Source organism: Siphateles boraxobius, unplaced genomic scaffold (genome assembly GCF_051911475.1).
Source record: "Siphateles boraxobius isolate OS27281-9 unplaced genomic scaffold, OSU_SipBor_1 66, whole genome shotgun sequence".
Classification (NCBI taxonomy): domain Eukaryota; kingdom Metazoa; phylum Chordata; class Actinopteri; order Cypriniformes; family Leuciscidae; genus Siphateles; species Siphateles boraxobius.
Genome location: NW_027509193.1, coordinates 12,907,054 through 12,924,925, shown reverse-complemented (window position 1 = coordinate 12,924,925; position 17,872 = coordinate 12,907,054). Strand labels below are relative to the sequence as shown.

At 36.1% G+C, this 17,872-nt stretch overlaps 3 protein-coding genes across 5 annotated transcripts in view; 2 read left to right on the top strand and 1 right to left on the bottom strand.

Annotated features, from left to right (window-relative positions):
* sgf29 (SAGA complex associated factor 29) overlaps positions 1 to 12,725 on the top strand; it is a 30,413-nt gene extending 17,688 nt beyond the window's left edge. For 2 of the 3 annotated variants that reach the window (XM_077212275.1, XM_077212274.1), the window contains exons 3-11: positions 9,352 to 9,431; positions 9,545 to 9,620; positions 9,786 to 9,858; positions 10,729 to 10,793; positions 10,882 to 11,011; positions 11,140 to 11,286; positions 11,390 to 11,425; positions 11,997 to 12,159; positions 12,352 to 12,725. In XM_077212275.1, the coding sequence (XP_077068390.1) occupies positions 9,357 to 9,431; positions 9,545 to 9,620; positions 9,786 to 9,858; positions 10,729 to 10,793; positions 10,882 to 11,011; positions 11,140 to 11,286; positions 11,390 to 11,425; positions 11,997 to 12,159; positions 12,352 to 12,468 (882 nt within the window). In that variant the 5' untranslated portion in view covers positions 9,352 to 9,356 and the 3' untranslated portion in view covers positions 12,469 to 12,725. Of the gene's footprint in view, positions 1 to 8,882; positions 9,064 to 9,351; positions 9,432 to 9,544; positions 9,621 to 9,785; positions 9,859 to 10,728; positions 10,794 to 10,881; positions 11,012 to 11,139; positions 11,287 to 11,389; positions 11,426 to 11,996; positions 12,160 to 12,351 lie in introns of those variants that run through there. The other variant, XM_077212273.1, reaches the window with a different exon arrangement.
* Positions 4,338 to 5,387, bottom strand: nupr1b (nuclear protein 1b). The gene is made up of 3 exons (XM_077212269.1): positions 5,125 to 5,387; positions 4,769 to 4,906; positions 4,338 to 4,697 (listed from the first exon to the last, which is right to left on the bottom strand). Exons 1-2 carry the CDS (start codon positions 5,222 to 5,224, stop codon positions 4,779 to 4,781), a joined length of 228 nt encoding a protein of 75 aa, XP_077068384.1. The 5' UTR covers positions 5,225 to 5,387; the 3' UTR covers positions 4,338 to 4,697; positions 4,769 to 4,778.
* Positions 12,726 to 13,155: 430 nt separating the features above from the next.
* Positions 13,156 to 17,295, top strand: nfatc2ip (nuclear factor of activated T cells 2 interacting protein). The gene is made up of 9 exons (XM_077212271.1): positions 13,156 to 13,230; positions 13,853 to 13,975; positions 14,101 to 14,155; positions 14,740 to 14,851; positions 15,363 to 15,446; positions 15,724 to 15,976; positions 16,125 to 16,269; positions 16,439 to 16,548; positions 16,653 to 17,295. The coding sequence occupies exons 1-9, from the start codon at positions 13,198 to 13,200 to the stop codon at positions 16,812 to 16,814; spliced, it is 1,077 nt and encodes a 358-aa protein (XP_077068386.1). The 5' UTR covers positions 13,156 to 13,197; the 3' UTR covers positions 16,815 to 17,295.
* Positions 17,296 to 17,872: the final 577 nt, after the last annotated feature.

Here is a 17,872-nt window from a genome sequence, read left to right as displayed (position 1 = left end):
CAGTTTGAGCCTGCGCAGAACGCTTGGCTATCAGGAAGTGAGTGCCCATGTTTGGCTTCAACTCTCTCCGTTGAAATCAACGGGGTCGCTGTGTCCATTTCTTTTACTGTCTATGGTCACGTCACAGAGTACCCTACGTCACAGAGTACCCTACGTCAGAAGCTTTCCGTTTAACCTGAAGAGGGCAGCACTCAGACATTTTTACACCATATATTTGTAAAAATTAAAACACTTTATACCCAAATGTCAAAAAATTTTGTTTTAGTGTTTAGTTATCCTCTAACAACGATAACAATCATCCACCAAATTAGATAGATAGATAGATAGATAGATAGATAGATAGATAGATAGATAGATAGATAGATAGATAGATAGATAGAAAGATAGATAGATAGATAGATAGATAGATAGATAGATAGATAGATAGATAGATAGATAGATAGATAGATACTCTGAATGGTACTCTGAATGAAGACCAACAGACATGACCATATAATGAGAAATATGGTGACAGGCACATTAGCACACTGACCATGTGTGCAGATAGAGAGGGATCATATCAAAGTGTGCTATGAATAGCTAAACACCTACTTGCGCACGCGCGCGCACACACACACACACACACACACTCAAGTGCTGACCCAAGTAGTCTCATGCATGAATACATACAAACACACTCTCACACCAGTTGACACTTGCACCGTCCCCACACATTCTTACAGCAACAGCAGGGGCCCTCCAGATGTTCAAAAAGGAAGACACATTCATACAGATGCACAAACACACACACAAACACACACTTGCGCACCTGCATGTCTGACTTACGGAGAGTTTCTGACTCCACGCACACTCTTTGCATTCATTCGTCTTCACCCACACACACATACAAACAAACACACATGCACCATGAGGAGAGGTAGTCTCTGTGGTCTCTTTTGGAATTTCCAAAGGCTTGTTGCTAGGCAACAAGAGGAGCTTCTCTACCCGTAGTGATACGATGGAGGGAAGTGGATTGAGAAATGGAGGGGGTGAACACAATACTTTAAATGTATTTTTAAAACTGCTCCACAAAGTTACTGATATCCTGTTACTTTTGCATCTTTTTTTAATACAGTTCGTTTATTTCAATTCAGCCATTTGACATTTGGAAATTAAGTCTAGTGCTAAATTTATTAATAAGTAAAACTCTAGGCCTATTGAGTAATATACTTTTTTGGAAACTTTCTGATATTTGTGCATTCTCATATCAGGACTTCATTTGCATATTAAGATTTTTCCATGAGATCTTCTAACCATGTGTACATGTTTGTTCCGGTGATTATGGGAAAGGAAGGAAAAAGAGGATTGCGCTTGCATGTGTCCGTGGGAGAATGACATAAATGGATTATCTTGTGTTAACGGTACAAGCAAAGTACAAGGGGGAGGTGAAGAGGAAACAATTTATGTTCCTTCAGCGTGTATGTAGCAGGATGAATATGAAGTTGTTATAATGAATATAATTTGCATCCCTCTCAAATTTAACTTGTGTATATTTTAGACATTTTTGCATGTTATCTTAGTAATTGTTATTATTTAAGTGCAACTACTACAAAGGTCTCATTTTGCTGTGAGACACAAGATATTCCAACATTTTGAATTTGTTGCATAATAATCGTGCATTTTTCTTCATTTTGTTGTTCAGTGTTCTTTTTGGGGGCTTTTGTTGTATGTTTTTTTTCCAGGTTGTTGTATATCCTTCCCCATCACATTAGCCTAAACCTCTTTACTCTTGACCCTCATGTGCTGATAACATACAAGAAAAAGAAAAGGAGTTAAAAACTGATCAATCTAGTGAGATTACTGTGGCCTACTGACTGATTTATTTTTAATCTAATGCTTTGGTTCTTCTGTGTGCATATATCTACATGTTGAATTAGCCTAATATAGATCTTTCTACATTTATGGACTCCGTTTTAAAGTCTGCATAACTTTCCCTAGGCAAAAAACAAAAACAAAAAAAATTATATTTCGTATTCCTTCGGTTCCTCTTCAGTTCATGTTTATTGAACAGATTTGCTTAAGAAATTGCCTGTGAATTAATGTTAAACAGCCACAACTGTTCATCCCGTGAGCATGAGTTTATTTAATTGTTCTTTTCAGTGTTACCATAATTTTACTTGATTTACTTTACATAAATTATTTAAGTAAATATTTATGAAATATGTTATGAAGTACAGCACATGCAAAAAGCTCACAATCTCTGCATAAGGAGTTGTGTGGATGTAGTGGTTGCATTTGATTATTCCACTTCTCGCTTCTGTTGAAAAGGCTTTGAACTCTCTACATTGCACATGCGTTTCAAAACGCTCTTAAATGAGATACATGGCGCTTCTAGATAATCCTCTGCGCAAAATTCATTTCCACATCTCATTTTCAGCTCCACATCTCTCTACTGCTTCACTACTGCCCTCTATCTGTCTTGAGCTGAGCTATTGCTCTGTGAGGATTTTATGCTGCTGTGAGTGACAGATCGTTTTCACCTTCATGTGGCAAAACACATGACAGGCTAAATAGATTTAGTGTTATGCTGCGGGTCAGTTTGAGCACTTGATATGCACTTTATAGTAAATTCTTAAATAGAACGCATGGCAGAATATTAGGAAAAATTTGGGGTTGCATCTATTTTATTGTGCACCGATCATGCAAAACAGGCTGAATTTATTTAAAGATACGCAATTTCGGAGAGGCTAGCAATAGCAAGCTAGCTTTGAAAGCATAAGAGCTACATCCAAAAACTTAAAAATGCTGCTTGCGGAGGATGCATTTCAAGACAGGAAGGCATCAAGGCATGTCCGAATCCAATGTTAGCTCCACTTGTCTCCTGAGATACCTTCATCTGAAAGATTTTTTAAAGGCAGCATAGATGGATCCTTCACTGCCTTTGATAACCCACAATCCTATGCTTTCCAGTTACAGTTACGCTGCCTCAGAAGTTTGTCCAAAATCAGTTTTAAAACACCTCTTTCAAAACACATGAACACGCACAGCCAGAGCAGAGTCTGCAAAGCTTTACGAGAGATGGCCTTAAATTACCTTTAGTCTCAAACCACAAAACATTACAATAATAATGAATGTAAACAACTTACAGAGCTCTGACTTGTACCACCTGGCTGCTGCAGTTTAATTTCGGCGTTGATTGTGTTGCCATTAACGCATAATTCCTAGTTCGAGGAACAGCTCAGAGTAGAACATCATGGGTTGCCGTCTCTAAAATACGCTCATTGTTTTGGTTCAGGAGAAGCTAAAAAGAGGCTCCTGTTTGTTTGCGGCTTTCAGTGACTGTCTGGCTGCGTTTATGTCCAATTTTTATGCCCTTCCCTGGCTAACTTTTTCCCTCTGTCTCGTTCACTCAGATGTATGTCAGTGCTTACGTTGCACAAGTGCGGACTTCTGACGGAACACTTTAATGTGTTTAAATGGAACGCCCTAAGCCCTTGATCGCTCGAAATCCACAATGGAGCCGATTTATTTACAGTTTTTTTTCTTATGCATTTGTTTTTCTATAAGCCTATGTATGCTTGCCCGGGCTGTTAATATAAAAAAGTAAAAAACAAATACACAAATGAAAATAACAATACAATAAACTAAAAGTCAGCTTAAGGTAGCTACAAATATTTTGCAATGAAATGGCAAAATAACTCCAATATACACTAGAGTTGTGTGGGGTGGGGGTAAACATACTGATAAAATCACTTGACGAGGTTGAACGTACTTCAAAATGGCGGCGGGGATTCCCCCGAGGGGAAGTGAGAAGTTTGCGAGTGTACGTCTAAAACGTCAACTTGTTACGTTCTACCCGGGGCTGTTCACGTCCTCATCACTCGGATTTATGCGTTTCTGTGTCAACATATCATGCTTTCAAAGCTAGCTTATTGCCATCCTCTCCAAAATTTTCACATTCTATGAAAACGTTGGCATCCCATTACATAATGCTTTAGAAACGAAACCTTAAATGCACAAAACGTTTTTGTTGTTCTAATAAACGAACATAACCTAGAAAAGTAGCTACATTTCATACCAATTACCTAATCTATTGTCTACCCTACATAATCCATTGAATTGACACTTATTGTACTAAGATTTATTTTTCTAAAACACTCATTACTGTTGCAAATCTGTTTTACCATTTTATCAATGGATAAACATTGTAGCCTACACTAAATGTTGTGGACTAGCCTATTTGTTTACAGTTTATTTTAAGAGTTTGTCCCATTTTGTACCATTTTCATTTGAAGGTAGGCCTATAGCAGCTGCATTTTTATCATGACTTGAATGGCCAGAGGTAAACAAATCTCAAGTTTGATGGGAAAAAAAGTATCTTTATTAAAAGAAAACTTTTAAAATGTAGGCTACCATTTAAAAACACCAAAAATAAAATCTACACTTGGTCAAAGCTCCGATTTAAAACGTACATTCACCACCACAAGCATATCGGTTCCTCTGAACAGGTGCTCGTTCTGCAGGGCCCATCGCCCAAGAGCAGGGCTCGGCTGACAAAACTCCCCACTTCACGAGTCACTGGACCGGGAGCTTCACTCCGCCTCCTCCCGATCATCTGATCATGAGGCAGAGGTTCATGAAGTGAAGTCTCCTTCTGCAGCCCAGCGCCCTTTTCCCGCACCTGTGGTCGATTGCCAGTTATAGCCGTCCGATTGAATCTAGAAGAAAATGTGATTATTCAGTTTTTTTATTAACCTTTCAATGTAAATGTGGAAAGATGTTTACACACCTCTTCTGCGTCACTCTTTGGATTTCTTCTCAGCGTTCTGGAGTTTCACCACTATTTTGCGCTCGTGTCCACCGGGGTTCGGTCTGTTCGTGTTGCAACTCGCCTCCTTCTTCGTCCTGCCCTTGCGAGTAGGGCACTCTGTAGTTAACAGAAGACAAGGATGAGTTCAAACTTAGAATCAACAAACACTATGAAGAATCTCGAGCATAAACGAACGCGCTTTAAGACTATCAGGGTTTTGCCAGATGCCCAAAAGCCGTCACTGGACTCGACTCTCAAAAAAGGGCTATATGTAAAGTTCATTCATAAAAGTTTCAGAGTAAATGATACAACAATAACGCTCTTTGACAACATACCCGTATAACGGTCTGTTAAGTTATAATATTCATATTCATCGTAGTAGCGGTCCTCAAAGCTGGTCGGTTCAATGTTTTTCACCTCAACGTGGTTACTCATTTTGACAGTGAATTGCGAAACTAGAACTTCAAGAGCAACCGTGGATAAAGACGAACAGAAGTTTAGCTCTGGAAAAACTAGCAAAAATGCGACGTTGAGTTAGCTTTTTCTACGTGTCTTCTTTCTTGTCCTCCTCGCGTTGTTTGCAAGTCTGCGAGTGGCCCTCTTTTAAAGACGTGGCTCCGCCTTCGTTTCCTTCAGCTCCCCGCCTGCGGCCTGTGGATGGGTCAGCATGACCAGAAGGAAAGTTGCATCAGATACCAGTTAATGTTTGATCAGTAGACCTCATCTACTGCCAGACAGGATGTCCTTCAGAGCAGATGACATTGTTTTTGTTTTGACTTGGACTTTTGTTTTATATTTTTCACTTGATAAGATCTCAAAACTTAGGTCTACCTGACATATGCTGTTAATTTTTATTTCAGTCAAAATCACTAATTTTTTTAAAAATTTTAAGTTTGGCCTTGGCTATCATCCCTATTTTCATTAACTCTCCCTCTCTCTGAGTGTATTTGCTGATAAAGATTAGAAAGATTAGATTAATTCAGTTAATGTTTGTCTCTGTGTTATTTACACCTGACTTTGTGTTTAGACTTCACACATCCCTCTGTGGACTGTGTCCCGTTAACCTGCTTCTCTGTTTTAAAGGGAATATTTTGCACATTTGTCTTTAGGGAGTATGCAAGGCTCGTTTCAATTGCCTTTTGTGTGAATGTCTATTTACATTTTCTTTTAGTTTGCTTATTCGTTGTTGGAGATCTACTCCAGATGATTAGTTTGTCAAAACAGTGTAGCCTAATTTGACTGACTATTTGGGAAAATTGTTTTTTGATTTGCACATGCTGGGAAAAACAGCAGAAAAAATGTCTTTTGTCTTTATTGTAGTGTACTTTTGGCTAGATTCACAGTGTCCTATCCTCTCTAATTCAGTTTATTCTCTTTGTCAGTGCTGCTTATACTATACAGCTATACAGACATATTAAACATGTGTGTAACCAAGCATAACAAACTGCATAGTGAGTTCTGCCATCAGCACAGAGGATCAGAGGATCCAATCTGCCACAATTGGCAAAATCCACATCCTCCACTGGCAAAGCAAAGCCGAAATCCATCATTCAAGATTCTCTGCAGGCCGGCCGCAAGCTGTTTTGTTCCTTGCCGTCAGGCAAACGTTAGCACCATCAAAGCAAAGACTAGCAGACTAAAGATTTCACCCTGCAGTTCATAGACTAAATAACATTAATAGTATATCTTTAAAGTGGTTGCTGGTTAGCATGCCTAATGCATGCTGGTATACATCCAACAAGTACAAGATTCAGAGGGGCAAAAAGCCTTTCGCCGCAGCCATTCAAAAGGCAAAATAAATTAATATTTAAAATTTTTTGAACTTTGTAATTATCAAATAGTCCTGAAAAAATTTAGGTTCCCACAAAAATATTAAATAGCACAACTGTTTAATAATAATAGTATTCTTTTTATTTAAATGCTGATTTGCTGCTCAAGTAACATTATTGCTTATTATCAATGTTGAAAACAGTTTTGTAAATTTTTTTCAGGATTCTAAGATGAATAGAATGTTTAAAAGAACAGCATTTATCTGAAATATTTTGTAGCTTTATTAATGTCTTTATTTTAACTTTTGATCAATTAAATGCAAACTTGCTGAATAAAAGTATTGAATTCTTTCAAAGGAAAAAAAAATGTTAATGACCCCAAAATTTCTAACGGTAGTGTGTAATGTTACAAAAGATTTCTATTTCAGATCAATGCTGTTTGTTTGAACTTTCTATTCATCAAAGAATCTGTTTTCAACATTAATGATATTCAGAAATGTTTCTTTAGCAGGAAAGCAGCATATTAGACTGATTTCTGAAGAATCATGCAACACTGAATGAGTAATGATGCTGAAAAATCAGCTTTGACATCACAGGAATAAATTAAATTTTGAATATATTAAAATATATTCACATTTAAAAACAGCTCACAGTATTAATAACTGTTAATAAAAAAGAAATTTATTTTTTATCAAATAAATTTCCTAAAAATAATATTTTTAAAATGTTTTAAGTTTTCTTACTAGGATTTGGTAACTAAAAAAATAAATTTTATACACATATTAAATATAAAGATAAATATTTTTTTTAATCTTATTTTTTGTTGTTTATATTAATATGAAGTCTATGCATAATGTAGGCCTATTTATTGTTTTACTTTTTTTTTACTGACATGCTCTCTGTTTGCACTCCATTGTACAAGCACATAAAGTTCTTTAGTCATTCCAGTGGATTTTGGCAGAGGTCTGCTGTGGATATTTTTGGGCAATGTCGACGTTTACAGTAAGACTCCTGTGGTTCTATGCTGTTGTAATGAGAGAGTACGTGTACAACAGATTCAGTTTTCTACTGTGCTCAAATATTCCAAGATGTATTATTTGGTTACCAGAGTGCATGAGCTACGTGAGAAATGAGTGAAACAAATACTTGGCAAAAATTACAATATTTCTTCTTCCAAAGCCACACTGAATATAGCACACGGGTAAAACCCAATGTACTACAATGTGTTTTTCTCTTTTTTTCTTTCTTTCTAACCATAGTGCTATAGTTCTTTAACAGAGTTGATTCTGTTTTCTCTCATAAAACAAGAACTTTTTTCTCCCCAATCTCTTTAATTTTTTGCTCTTTTAGTACACATTATTCTCTTTCCCTTCCCCTATTTGCATTGCACTGTTTGCCTTGGCTCTCAAATTAATATCATGTGAGAGTGCAGCGTGCTGTACAGTAAATATTTACAAAGTTTGTAGGGATTTCTGTTCTAGATAAACCACCACTTATCGCCGTCTGTCTGTTTTGTTCTTCACCCTCCCCTCAAAGTGTCTCTGTTGAAAATTAACTCCATATTATCTCATCATTCACAGCCTTTGGACACAAGAGCAGGTCAGATATATGAGGGCTTATTACTTTCTGAATGATTTGTCTCTTTCATTTCATGTCTAACAGTGCCCTCCCCCATATGATCTCTTATATGTGACATGTGTTTAAACTCTTTCTGTCCTCACTCTCTCATGATAGTACTTTTTTCAAAGTTGGTTTAAGTATTAAACATAAATAAAACCAGCTAAATTGTTTAAAATAAAACATTATGGCAATAATAAAACATTCATATTTTAAAAAAAATCTGCATTGAAATATAACCCTATCTAGCCAAAAATATGTGAGGTTAATGTGGTGATAGTGATGATAATAATAAAGATAATTTGTGATGCTCTTTTGTTGCACATTACATAATCTGTATAGGCTATCATGTAATGTGCCCAAAATGCACGATAGTGGCAATATATTGAAGTAACAGTATATAATTAACAATTGGTAGTTGTTATTTATCTCTCTAAAGACTGTTTTCCCAGACAGTGTTTAGATTAAGCCTGGATTAGGCCTTAGTTCAATTAGGCATTTAAGCAAATTTTATAAATGTACCTTAGAAAAAAAAACATTACTGGTGTCCATCTTAAGACAAAACAATGGCACTGGAATATTTTAAGATACGCCAATGCAAGATTCGTTCAGTTAAAACATCTCAAACACGAATTTGATGACTGGTCCCCACTCCCTTCCCAGTAGTTCGTTTTCAATAAGGCGTTTTGAAAACAGGCCATGAAGTTTGTCCCCTCAATGTGTCCGTATGAGGCCTAGCTACAAAGCTATCCAATCAATGCAAAGCGAAAACAAATCCTAAAATTCGTTAAGGAAAGCGAAACTATAGTGAATAAATGTTTCGGTCATAGCTCGTGTACTTATACACAAGTTGAATCTGGAGAGCATCGCGAAACTGTGAGTTTGAAGGTGAGATTCACGCTTTTCTTGCTTATCTGTGTGCGCGGAGGGTGTGATCTGAGATCCATCCAGTCCATGGCGCTCTATTATGTATGTAGATTTGAGATAAATAAAAAACACGTAAACCTAAATGCATTATTATTAGAATTAATGCATTATAGCAACATTATCTTTTTTTGTGCTATGTGCGCAGTGGTGCTTTTTAAGGTTTAAACTGTATAGTGGAACATAATGAAATGGGGTCAAAACACATAAACAATATATATATATATAGCTGGAATAACTTTTTTCTTGCAGATACAATGGCTTTAGTTTCAGCAGACACCAAAATCGCAGAGTTGCTGAATGAGCTGCATCAGCTTATAAAGCAAACTCAGGTGAGCACTACTCTGTTTCTCATGCATAATCACTGTAGTTTGGGTTTATATGCTTCGGCAAACACCCCGTACCTTCACCCAGTGTTATACACTAATCTCTCTTAAATACACAGGAAGAGCGATCAAGAAGTGAGCACAACCTTCTCAACATCCAAAAAACACATGAAAGGATGCAGACAGAAAATAAGAGTACGACATGATTTCCTATTGCATTGTCTACAATCACAACTTTTTCAGGCAATAAAGGATGTTATTATTTTCAAACTGGATCTCTCTCATATTTATATATTTGAATTTTATTTCTTGTATGATTTCTCTGTTCCATACTAAAATTGTTAATATCTTTCTCCTTAGCTTCTCCATATTATAGGACAAAGCTGAGGGGTCTTTACACTACAGCTAAAGCTGATGCTGAGGCTGAATGTGGGTAAGGCTGAGGCTGAATGACTGTTGCTGCATTTGGTTTCTCTTGCTGCACCACTTTACTTTAATGCAAAGTATGCATTTTCACTGTGAGAAATTATTAAATGACCACAAGATGATTCATCAGGTGATCTGTTCTTGACTCAATCTTTTTCCGTGTTGACTATTTGTTTTTCTTTTCACAAGAAACATCTTGTGATTATATAGCCCCATCTTGTGGTAATTTTGCCCAAGGCTTTCAAATGTGTTGACTGGAAAGACAGAGTTTTTGAACATTTATTAACCCTATAAGCCTAGCCTACTTTATATTTGGTACTCAAATTTCTAAAGACTCTAAACTATCAACATGATCAAAGCTTTGCTGAAGAACATGTTATACACGATCTGCTACATGCATTTTACTGACACTTTTTTTTTTTTTGCTGTGAAATATTTACTGATTTACTGAAGTATATGAAAGAATAACTTTTATATTGTTAGTAATATGAACACTTAGATTTACTTAATTATTCATACTTATTATTTTTTAGAAAAATCATGTTAAAATGTGAGTATAAATAAATGACAAGGCTTCACAAGCTATCAGGATTTTATCTTACTTTTTGGCCATATAAATATCAGCAATGGCAAATGTTTGCGAAATTTGGGGCTGTGAATAAAATTGAGATGTTTTGCCTCCTTTAAAGTATGAGCTCCAAATTGTCATATTTCATACCTGCTGTATCAAATATGAAACTCAACACACAAAAAAACACATATGCAAATTTTGATTGTTTTTTTCACCCTGAAGGTTCAAAAAAACGTTCCATTTTAAGAAATTATTGTTTTTTATGTCAGGTGTAAATGATCAGATTAATCTTCATCCCTCCCACAGTATACTTCACCGGGCACTTGACAAGATTGCTGAAATTAAATCTCTCTTGGAGGAAAGACGGATTGGTAAGTTTTGGTTGTTAGTTTGTAAACTTGTGCATCTGTGTGTATTTGAACAGTTGTGGAAGTTAATCGACCCCTTCTCTCTCTGCAGCTGCCAGGATGGCAGGAGTGTACAGTGACACCGACCCACCCAGGAAGACCATGCGCAGAGGTGTCCTGATGACCTTGTTACAACAGTCAGCCATGACCCTTCCTCTTTGGATTGGCAAACCTGGCGAGAGGTACCATTCAGTGTCTCCTGGTTTATCTCTTATGTTCCCTTCGTTTTAGAAATGGTCATTTATTCAGTGAATATTGAGTCAAAATGATTGTTATATTTCACTAATTCATACCTGTCTTACTCCTTCAGTCCACCACCACTGTGTGGCGCTATACCAGCAAGCAGTGACTATGTGGCTAAGCAGGGGGACAAGGTGGCGGCTCGTGTGAAGGCTGTGGATGGTGATGAACAGTGGATTCTTGCGGAAGTCGTCAGCTACAATCACTCCACTAACAAGTAATCATCTACCAGTTGATCTGTTTATTTATATTCACTTGTAGCTTTAAAACCTGATGGTGTGAAATGATAATGTAGCATCATGATGTTATTTGTTTAACAGGTATGAAGTGGATGACATTGATGAAGAGGGTAAAGAGTAAGTACAATGCCATTTATTAATAATATTCACCCTCATCTAAATTGATACATTACCGTTCAAAGGTTGTTTTTTTTTATTAATACTTTTCAGCAAGGACACATTACATTTATCAAAAGTAACAGCAAAGACATTTATAACGTTAAGAAAGATTTCTATTTCCAATAAATTATGTTGTTTTGAGCTTTCTATTCATATAAGAATCCTAAAAAAATGTATTATGGTGTTAACAGAAAAAGCTGCACAACTTGGAGAATAATAATAATAATAAATGTTTCTTGAGCAGCAAATAATTAGAGTGATTTTCTGAAGGATCATGTGACACTGAACACTAGAGTAATTATACTGAAAATTCATTTAAATATGTTTAAATTGTAATAATATTTCACAATATTATTGTTTTACTGTATTTTTGATCAAATAAATGCAGCCTTTTTTCAAAAAACATAAAAACAATTTAACTGACCATAAACGTTTGAACTGTTGTGTAATTCCAGGAGTTCTTTAAAACAAACTATGACCTGTTCGTTGTTCCTCTTTTTTTCACTGTCTCATTTTCTCTTTTATTTAGGAGACACACGTTGAGTCGGAGAAGAATCATTCCTCTTCCACAGTGGAAAGCAAACCCAGAGTCCGACCCAGAAGCCCTGTTCAGTAAAGATCAGCTGGTGCTGGCCCTCTATCCACAGACCACTTGCTTTTACAGAGCTCTGATCCACACGCCGCCACATCGGGTGAGCGGAACAAGAATGAAAAGAGTTAAAAGATGTTATCACGATTTCTAAACATGCTTCTCTAAACCCTCATGAGATTAATGTTGATAGTCTGTTAGAACATTTCTTCTTCATTATGAGTTTTATGGTATCACTGTGTATGAGTAGAAGAATAGATTCCATACAATATGACACGTCTCACTTCTTTTCCAGCCCCAGGATGACTACTCAGTGCTGTTTGAGGATACATCTTATGCCGATGGCTATTCTCCACCTCTCAACGTTGCTCAGCGATATGTAGTGGCCTGCAAAGAGAACAAAAAGAAGTGACAGAAATATACAACAATGGGACATTATTTGCAAAAAGACCCTGCATGATTGTTGTGATTGAAAACAGGATATTGAGCATCCATTCTGTTTTTATGTGCTTGTCTCCCCTTTTTCTGTTACCATGTATATAGTGTTGGTATATTTTCTACTGTATCTTTTGTATGATGTTTTTGTGGATCTGGATACAAAGAGACCAACTGCAAGTGAATTGTGCTAAAAGTAATAAACCCTTTACATGTGAATGAAAGGCACACAAATCTATTGTCTGTAATTTATATAGGCAGAGTGATACATGTTTTTAAATGTTAAAAATATATCTTGAAAAGGGCTAAAACACCACATATATCCAGGGCCACACATTAAGTTTTTGTTCTCATATTTATGTTGAATATTGAATTACATCCTTGTTCTCCTGGTGCATTACATTTTTGAAAATGAACATTACACCCCTCCTTCTAGAGTAGACCTATATCTAATATCTTCATTCTTTAATACAATACTTCTAGCATTGTATTATATAATGTAGCTGTTATTGTAATTAAGTAATTTCCGTCTCGCAATAAATAAATCACCATATCTTACAAAATGTTGAATATTTACCTCATTAGTAAAAGAATCAAACGTTTAAATGGGTGAGAATGAAGACTTGTCAATGGAGTAAAGTGCGCAGTTAGTAGCCCAGGCTTTGTTCTGTGACGTCACGCCGACTCGCCTAGTGCGCGCACGGGAATGAGCGCGCAGAAGCGGACTATGGCTGAAATGGTAAGATCTTTCGTATAACATTTATTCATAATTAATTTTAAAGAGTTATTGCTACTCTGTACATTTTACATGGACACGACGTTTGAATAGTTCTTGTCTGAAAACTATCTGAATATGTAATCTATATAACTGACTGTCGTGTTGTGCAATTAGCACCGCTGGCTAATCAGTTGTCATATTGATTAATGTAAAGTTACAACAACAACATAGAAAATGTAATCCACTCAAAGGTTTTATTCAAGTAAATGTGTAAGTTTTAGCCTCAAGTTTGCTGTACTCAGATAATTTACAACAACATTATTTAGCACTGGTTTCAGATTTTTAATACGGTTATGTTTACATTCAAAACCCCTAAATTCACTTAAATCAGCCTCTTTTGGAGTTATTAATAATGCTTAACGTTAGATCCTTTAAACATTGTTTTATCCGGTTAACCGAACAGTTTCGACTGTAACGTTAGTTGTTACACAAGTCAGTGCAAAACAAACCAGTTTGTTATCTCGCTTATGTTATGATTAGACAGTCAACAGATACCTAAATCTATTTTTACTGTTATAACTACCATTGAAACCCAAAATGAGATCAAATGGGAAATATGTTGTCTTTGTTCTGTCTATTTCAGGTATCAGACAGTGTGGGGGATAAGAGTGTTTCTGTTTCAGACTCTCCAAAACAACATCCTCCCAAACGCCGACGCATGATCGACGCCTCGTCCATCACAAACGTGCCTGTTTACTCCAACAAGGTGGGTTTATCTTTCCTGCTTAACATCAAATGTTTTAAAATATGACTGTAATCTAGATGCATTGGAATGGATGTGTTGCAAGGTGCAAACAAAGGTAATTCAGATGTTATATTATTGTGTCTTAGGTTAACAGCTGCTTAAATCTGAAGCCGATAACCTTCAGAAACACCAGTCTCACAGGTATCAAAACTTTCAGACCACTGTTACCTCTGAGTAAATCATATTTTATACAGGGGGGGTTATAAGTTATTAAAAGTTATGAGTACTTTTGAACTTTATATTAATAAAAAAAATCCTGAAAAAAAGTTTACAAATCAAACAGCACAACTGAAATGTTTCTTGAGCAGCAAATCATATTAGAATGATTTCTGAAGGATCATGTGACACTGAGGACTGGAGTAATGATGCTGAAAATTTAGCTTTGCATCACTGGAATAAATTATATTTTAAAATATAATAAAATAGAAAACAGTTATTTTAAATTGTAATAATATTTTACAATATTACGGTTTAACTGTATTTTTTAATCGAATAAATGTGGTGTTCATAAGATCATGATCATAAGAGACTACTTTCAAAAACATAAAGAAAATCGTACCAACCCCAAACTCTTGAATGGTCGTGTATATCTTGCCTTTATGTAATACTTGCTTCCTGTGAGTGAAGGTTTCTCATTACTTGAAGACTCCTTATTATAGATATTTATCATTTTGTAAGTAAGATTATTCCAATGGCATCCTTGCTGTTTTTATTTACCATGCCAGATGAGGAAAAGGGTGGCCCTCTTTGGTCTCCTTCCCCACCCCGTGCAGTGAAACGGCCAATCAGCATTGATCTGAGTGGCTCCGAGGAAGAGCCAGAACAGAGTGAAGCTCAGTAAGTACACAGACTGACTTTAGTGTACTTTCTTTAGTTTAGTTTCTCTTGGCATATAAAAAGTGAGTCATTATGTACCCAATATAAATTATTTGTTTTTGTGACAGCTGCATCAAAAATAACTCCTTGACATCCAAATGAATCATATGCTGCGTTCATGCCATGTTGTAATTACCGTTATTTCGAGATGACAACACGGAACTTTTTACTCTGAGCTGTTCATGGAATCGGAATTATGCCTTTCTATGGCAAACGCCTAATAAATAAATGTATATACAACATATTACGCCTAAATGAATGCAGCGGTCACATGGTACAAGTTGGAGTTCTCCAATAATTCCCAAGTTATAATTACGAGTTCTACGAGGACGTAAATGCTTCTTATAAGTTGCAATCTCGTTATTACAGTAATGGGGTGAACGCACCTATAGCCAGCCCAGTTAATCAGCTGATTGATTAGCCTACTCAAAGCTGTGTCCTTTCATCTAACCATCAACTTCTTCACCTTTAGAGAAATTATTCGTTCTCCCTCTCCACCCCCACCACCATGTAGTCCACCAGTGAAACAGAGCAGACGAGCAAACAAAAAATTACGGTGAGTGACATTGATAATACAGTGATTTTATAGGGAAATTATACAGTGATAATAGAAATTACCACAACAAACTTGTCCTGATCTCTCTTTTAGCGTGATGTTCTTTTCTTATGCAAAATGTATTTTTAATTCTGTCATGACACTCAATAATTACCTTTCAAGGAGGATACAGAAATGAATAGCAATATTAGAAGTAATGAAATGAACCGCTAGTAAGGCCAGAGATGAGTAAACCGGTTTGACATTCTCTTGTTCTCTTTCTCTATCTCTGTTCCAGAGAAATCAACAGGAAACTGGATGCGATCGGCTCTCTTGTGTGTCTGTCCCCTGAGCCTCGAGAACTTGTCATTGAATACAGAAACTCTCCATCTCCTGTGAATGACTATGATGATGATGATGACATCATCATCATTTCTTCAGACAGCAAACAGAAAAGACGTGCCCTGAATACTGAGGGCAGAGACTCTGCGCGAGAAATTTCACTAAAATTCCGCTGCCGAACAGAGTTGTACAAAATCCCTATACTCTCTGTAAGTGGAATAAATGTGTTTTTTTAGGCACATTTGTTTGGTATAATAAAAGTATATGAATACATTTACCTTTTTATTTAAGCTGGCAAATGAATGTTTTTAAATTCGACTTGGACTGTCATTAAATAAATGTGTCTTTCGATTGCAGACGGCTCCTTTGACTAAAGCTGTGGAACAGCTGGCCATCAAACTCAATGTCACACCCAGCCAAATTCTGTTATTAAAGAAAGATATAGATCTCCCTATTCATGCGTCTGTCAGTGAGCTGGGTCTCGGCATAGCTGACATTATAGGTAATAGAAAACAATGGGAATTTTGAGCTGAATTCATTAGCTTGCATTACAGTGCATTTATTCCATTGTTTTTGAATGGATCCTTTTAAATGTTTTTAATTAGAAACATTCTATAAATGACACTTCCTGAAACCATGAAAATCCTTTTTGTACCATCTGTCTCTTCCAGATTGTGTAGTAACAGAGAATAAACAAGAAGTGAGTGACAAACGTCATCTTATTACTTTGCGACTGCAAGGCAAAGAGAAAGCGTCTGTGCAGGAGTATTCCCTACAAAAGGTCTGTACTGTATGTCTTTTTGGATGTTCTTCTTGTGCCTTTGTGCAACTTGTGTTTTTGTGAAGGACATTTAGTGCTCAACTGTCGATGTTCTTTTTTTTAAGAATGCTCCTCTAGGGTCCATCCTGTCTCAGTATGTCTCTGGTATGGCTGCCAGTGCTAGTTGGAGGGCTAAATTTCTCTTTGATGGGTCAAGGGTCACATATGATCAGACTCCAGCTGACCTGGATATGGAGGACGGTGACGTCATTGAAGTCTGGGTCTGAACGACGGACATTGTTGTTTGGAGTTCTGTCCTTTTTCAACACCATGTTCTGTATGCAAGGAGGAAGAAAAAGATTTGTTAAGGATGTCTGACATTTTGTTTAAACCAGGGGTAGGCAACGTCAGTCCTGGAGAGCCACTGTCCTGCAGAGTTTAGCTCCAACCCTGAAAAAAACTCACATGCCTGTAGCCTCATTGACTAGATGGTGCAGGTGTGTTTGATTAGGGTTGGAGTTAAACTCTGCAGGACAGTGGCTCTCCAGGAACAACGTTTCCTACCCCTGGTTTAGACCTTTATCACTTGATGGAAAAACAGACCAGAGACAATGAACAGCATACATTTGACTTATGTTTGAGGACATGCAAAAACAATATAAAATCCGCTTTACATTGTGTATATACACCAGATTTATTTAAAAACTGTTTTTTTAATTAAAAAAATTGATTGAATGGAATATAATAAAATTACAAATTTGTAAGATGTTTTTGTTGTATGTAGTACTTGTGTCACTAGAATTGGCTTTTAGGGGCATTTTACTTTTATGAGAGCATACTATTAAAATCTAGATGATAAAAAAATTCTATAAAAACAATATCACACTCATATATGTTAAATAATTAAATTGAATTCATAATTTGAAAGAAATTATCGACTTGAACAATTATAGATGTTACCTATAAAAATCAAATGCAAAAGTAGCTGTAAGTAGGCCAACATTAGCCTCCGAGTTAGGGAATATATCAATTATTTGATAAGTAAATTTAGGAACTAACAACAGGGATATGTTGGGTATTTTGTTACTTTACAGAGACTTTTCTGACCCAGCAAAAACCTATATTAAATGCAGCAAATATTAGCTTCACACACTAATGTAAACGTTTTTTTTTTTAAATAATTTATAGATGCGTACCATCATTATTAATTCACAGTCACAGAATTACAAATACATAAAATGAATTGAAGGGACAGTTACTTGCACAAATCAGAATATCCTTATCAAAAATAAATTGTATTTATTTTAATCTTTTCAAAATAGTGCTGTGAGTGAGGGTGAAAATG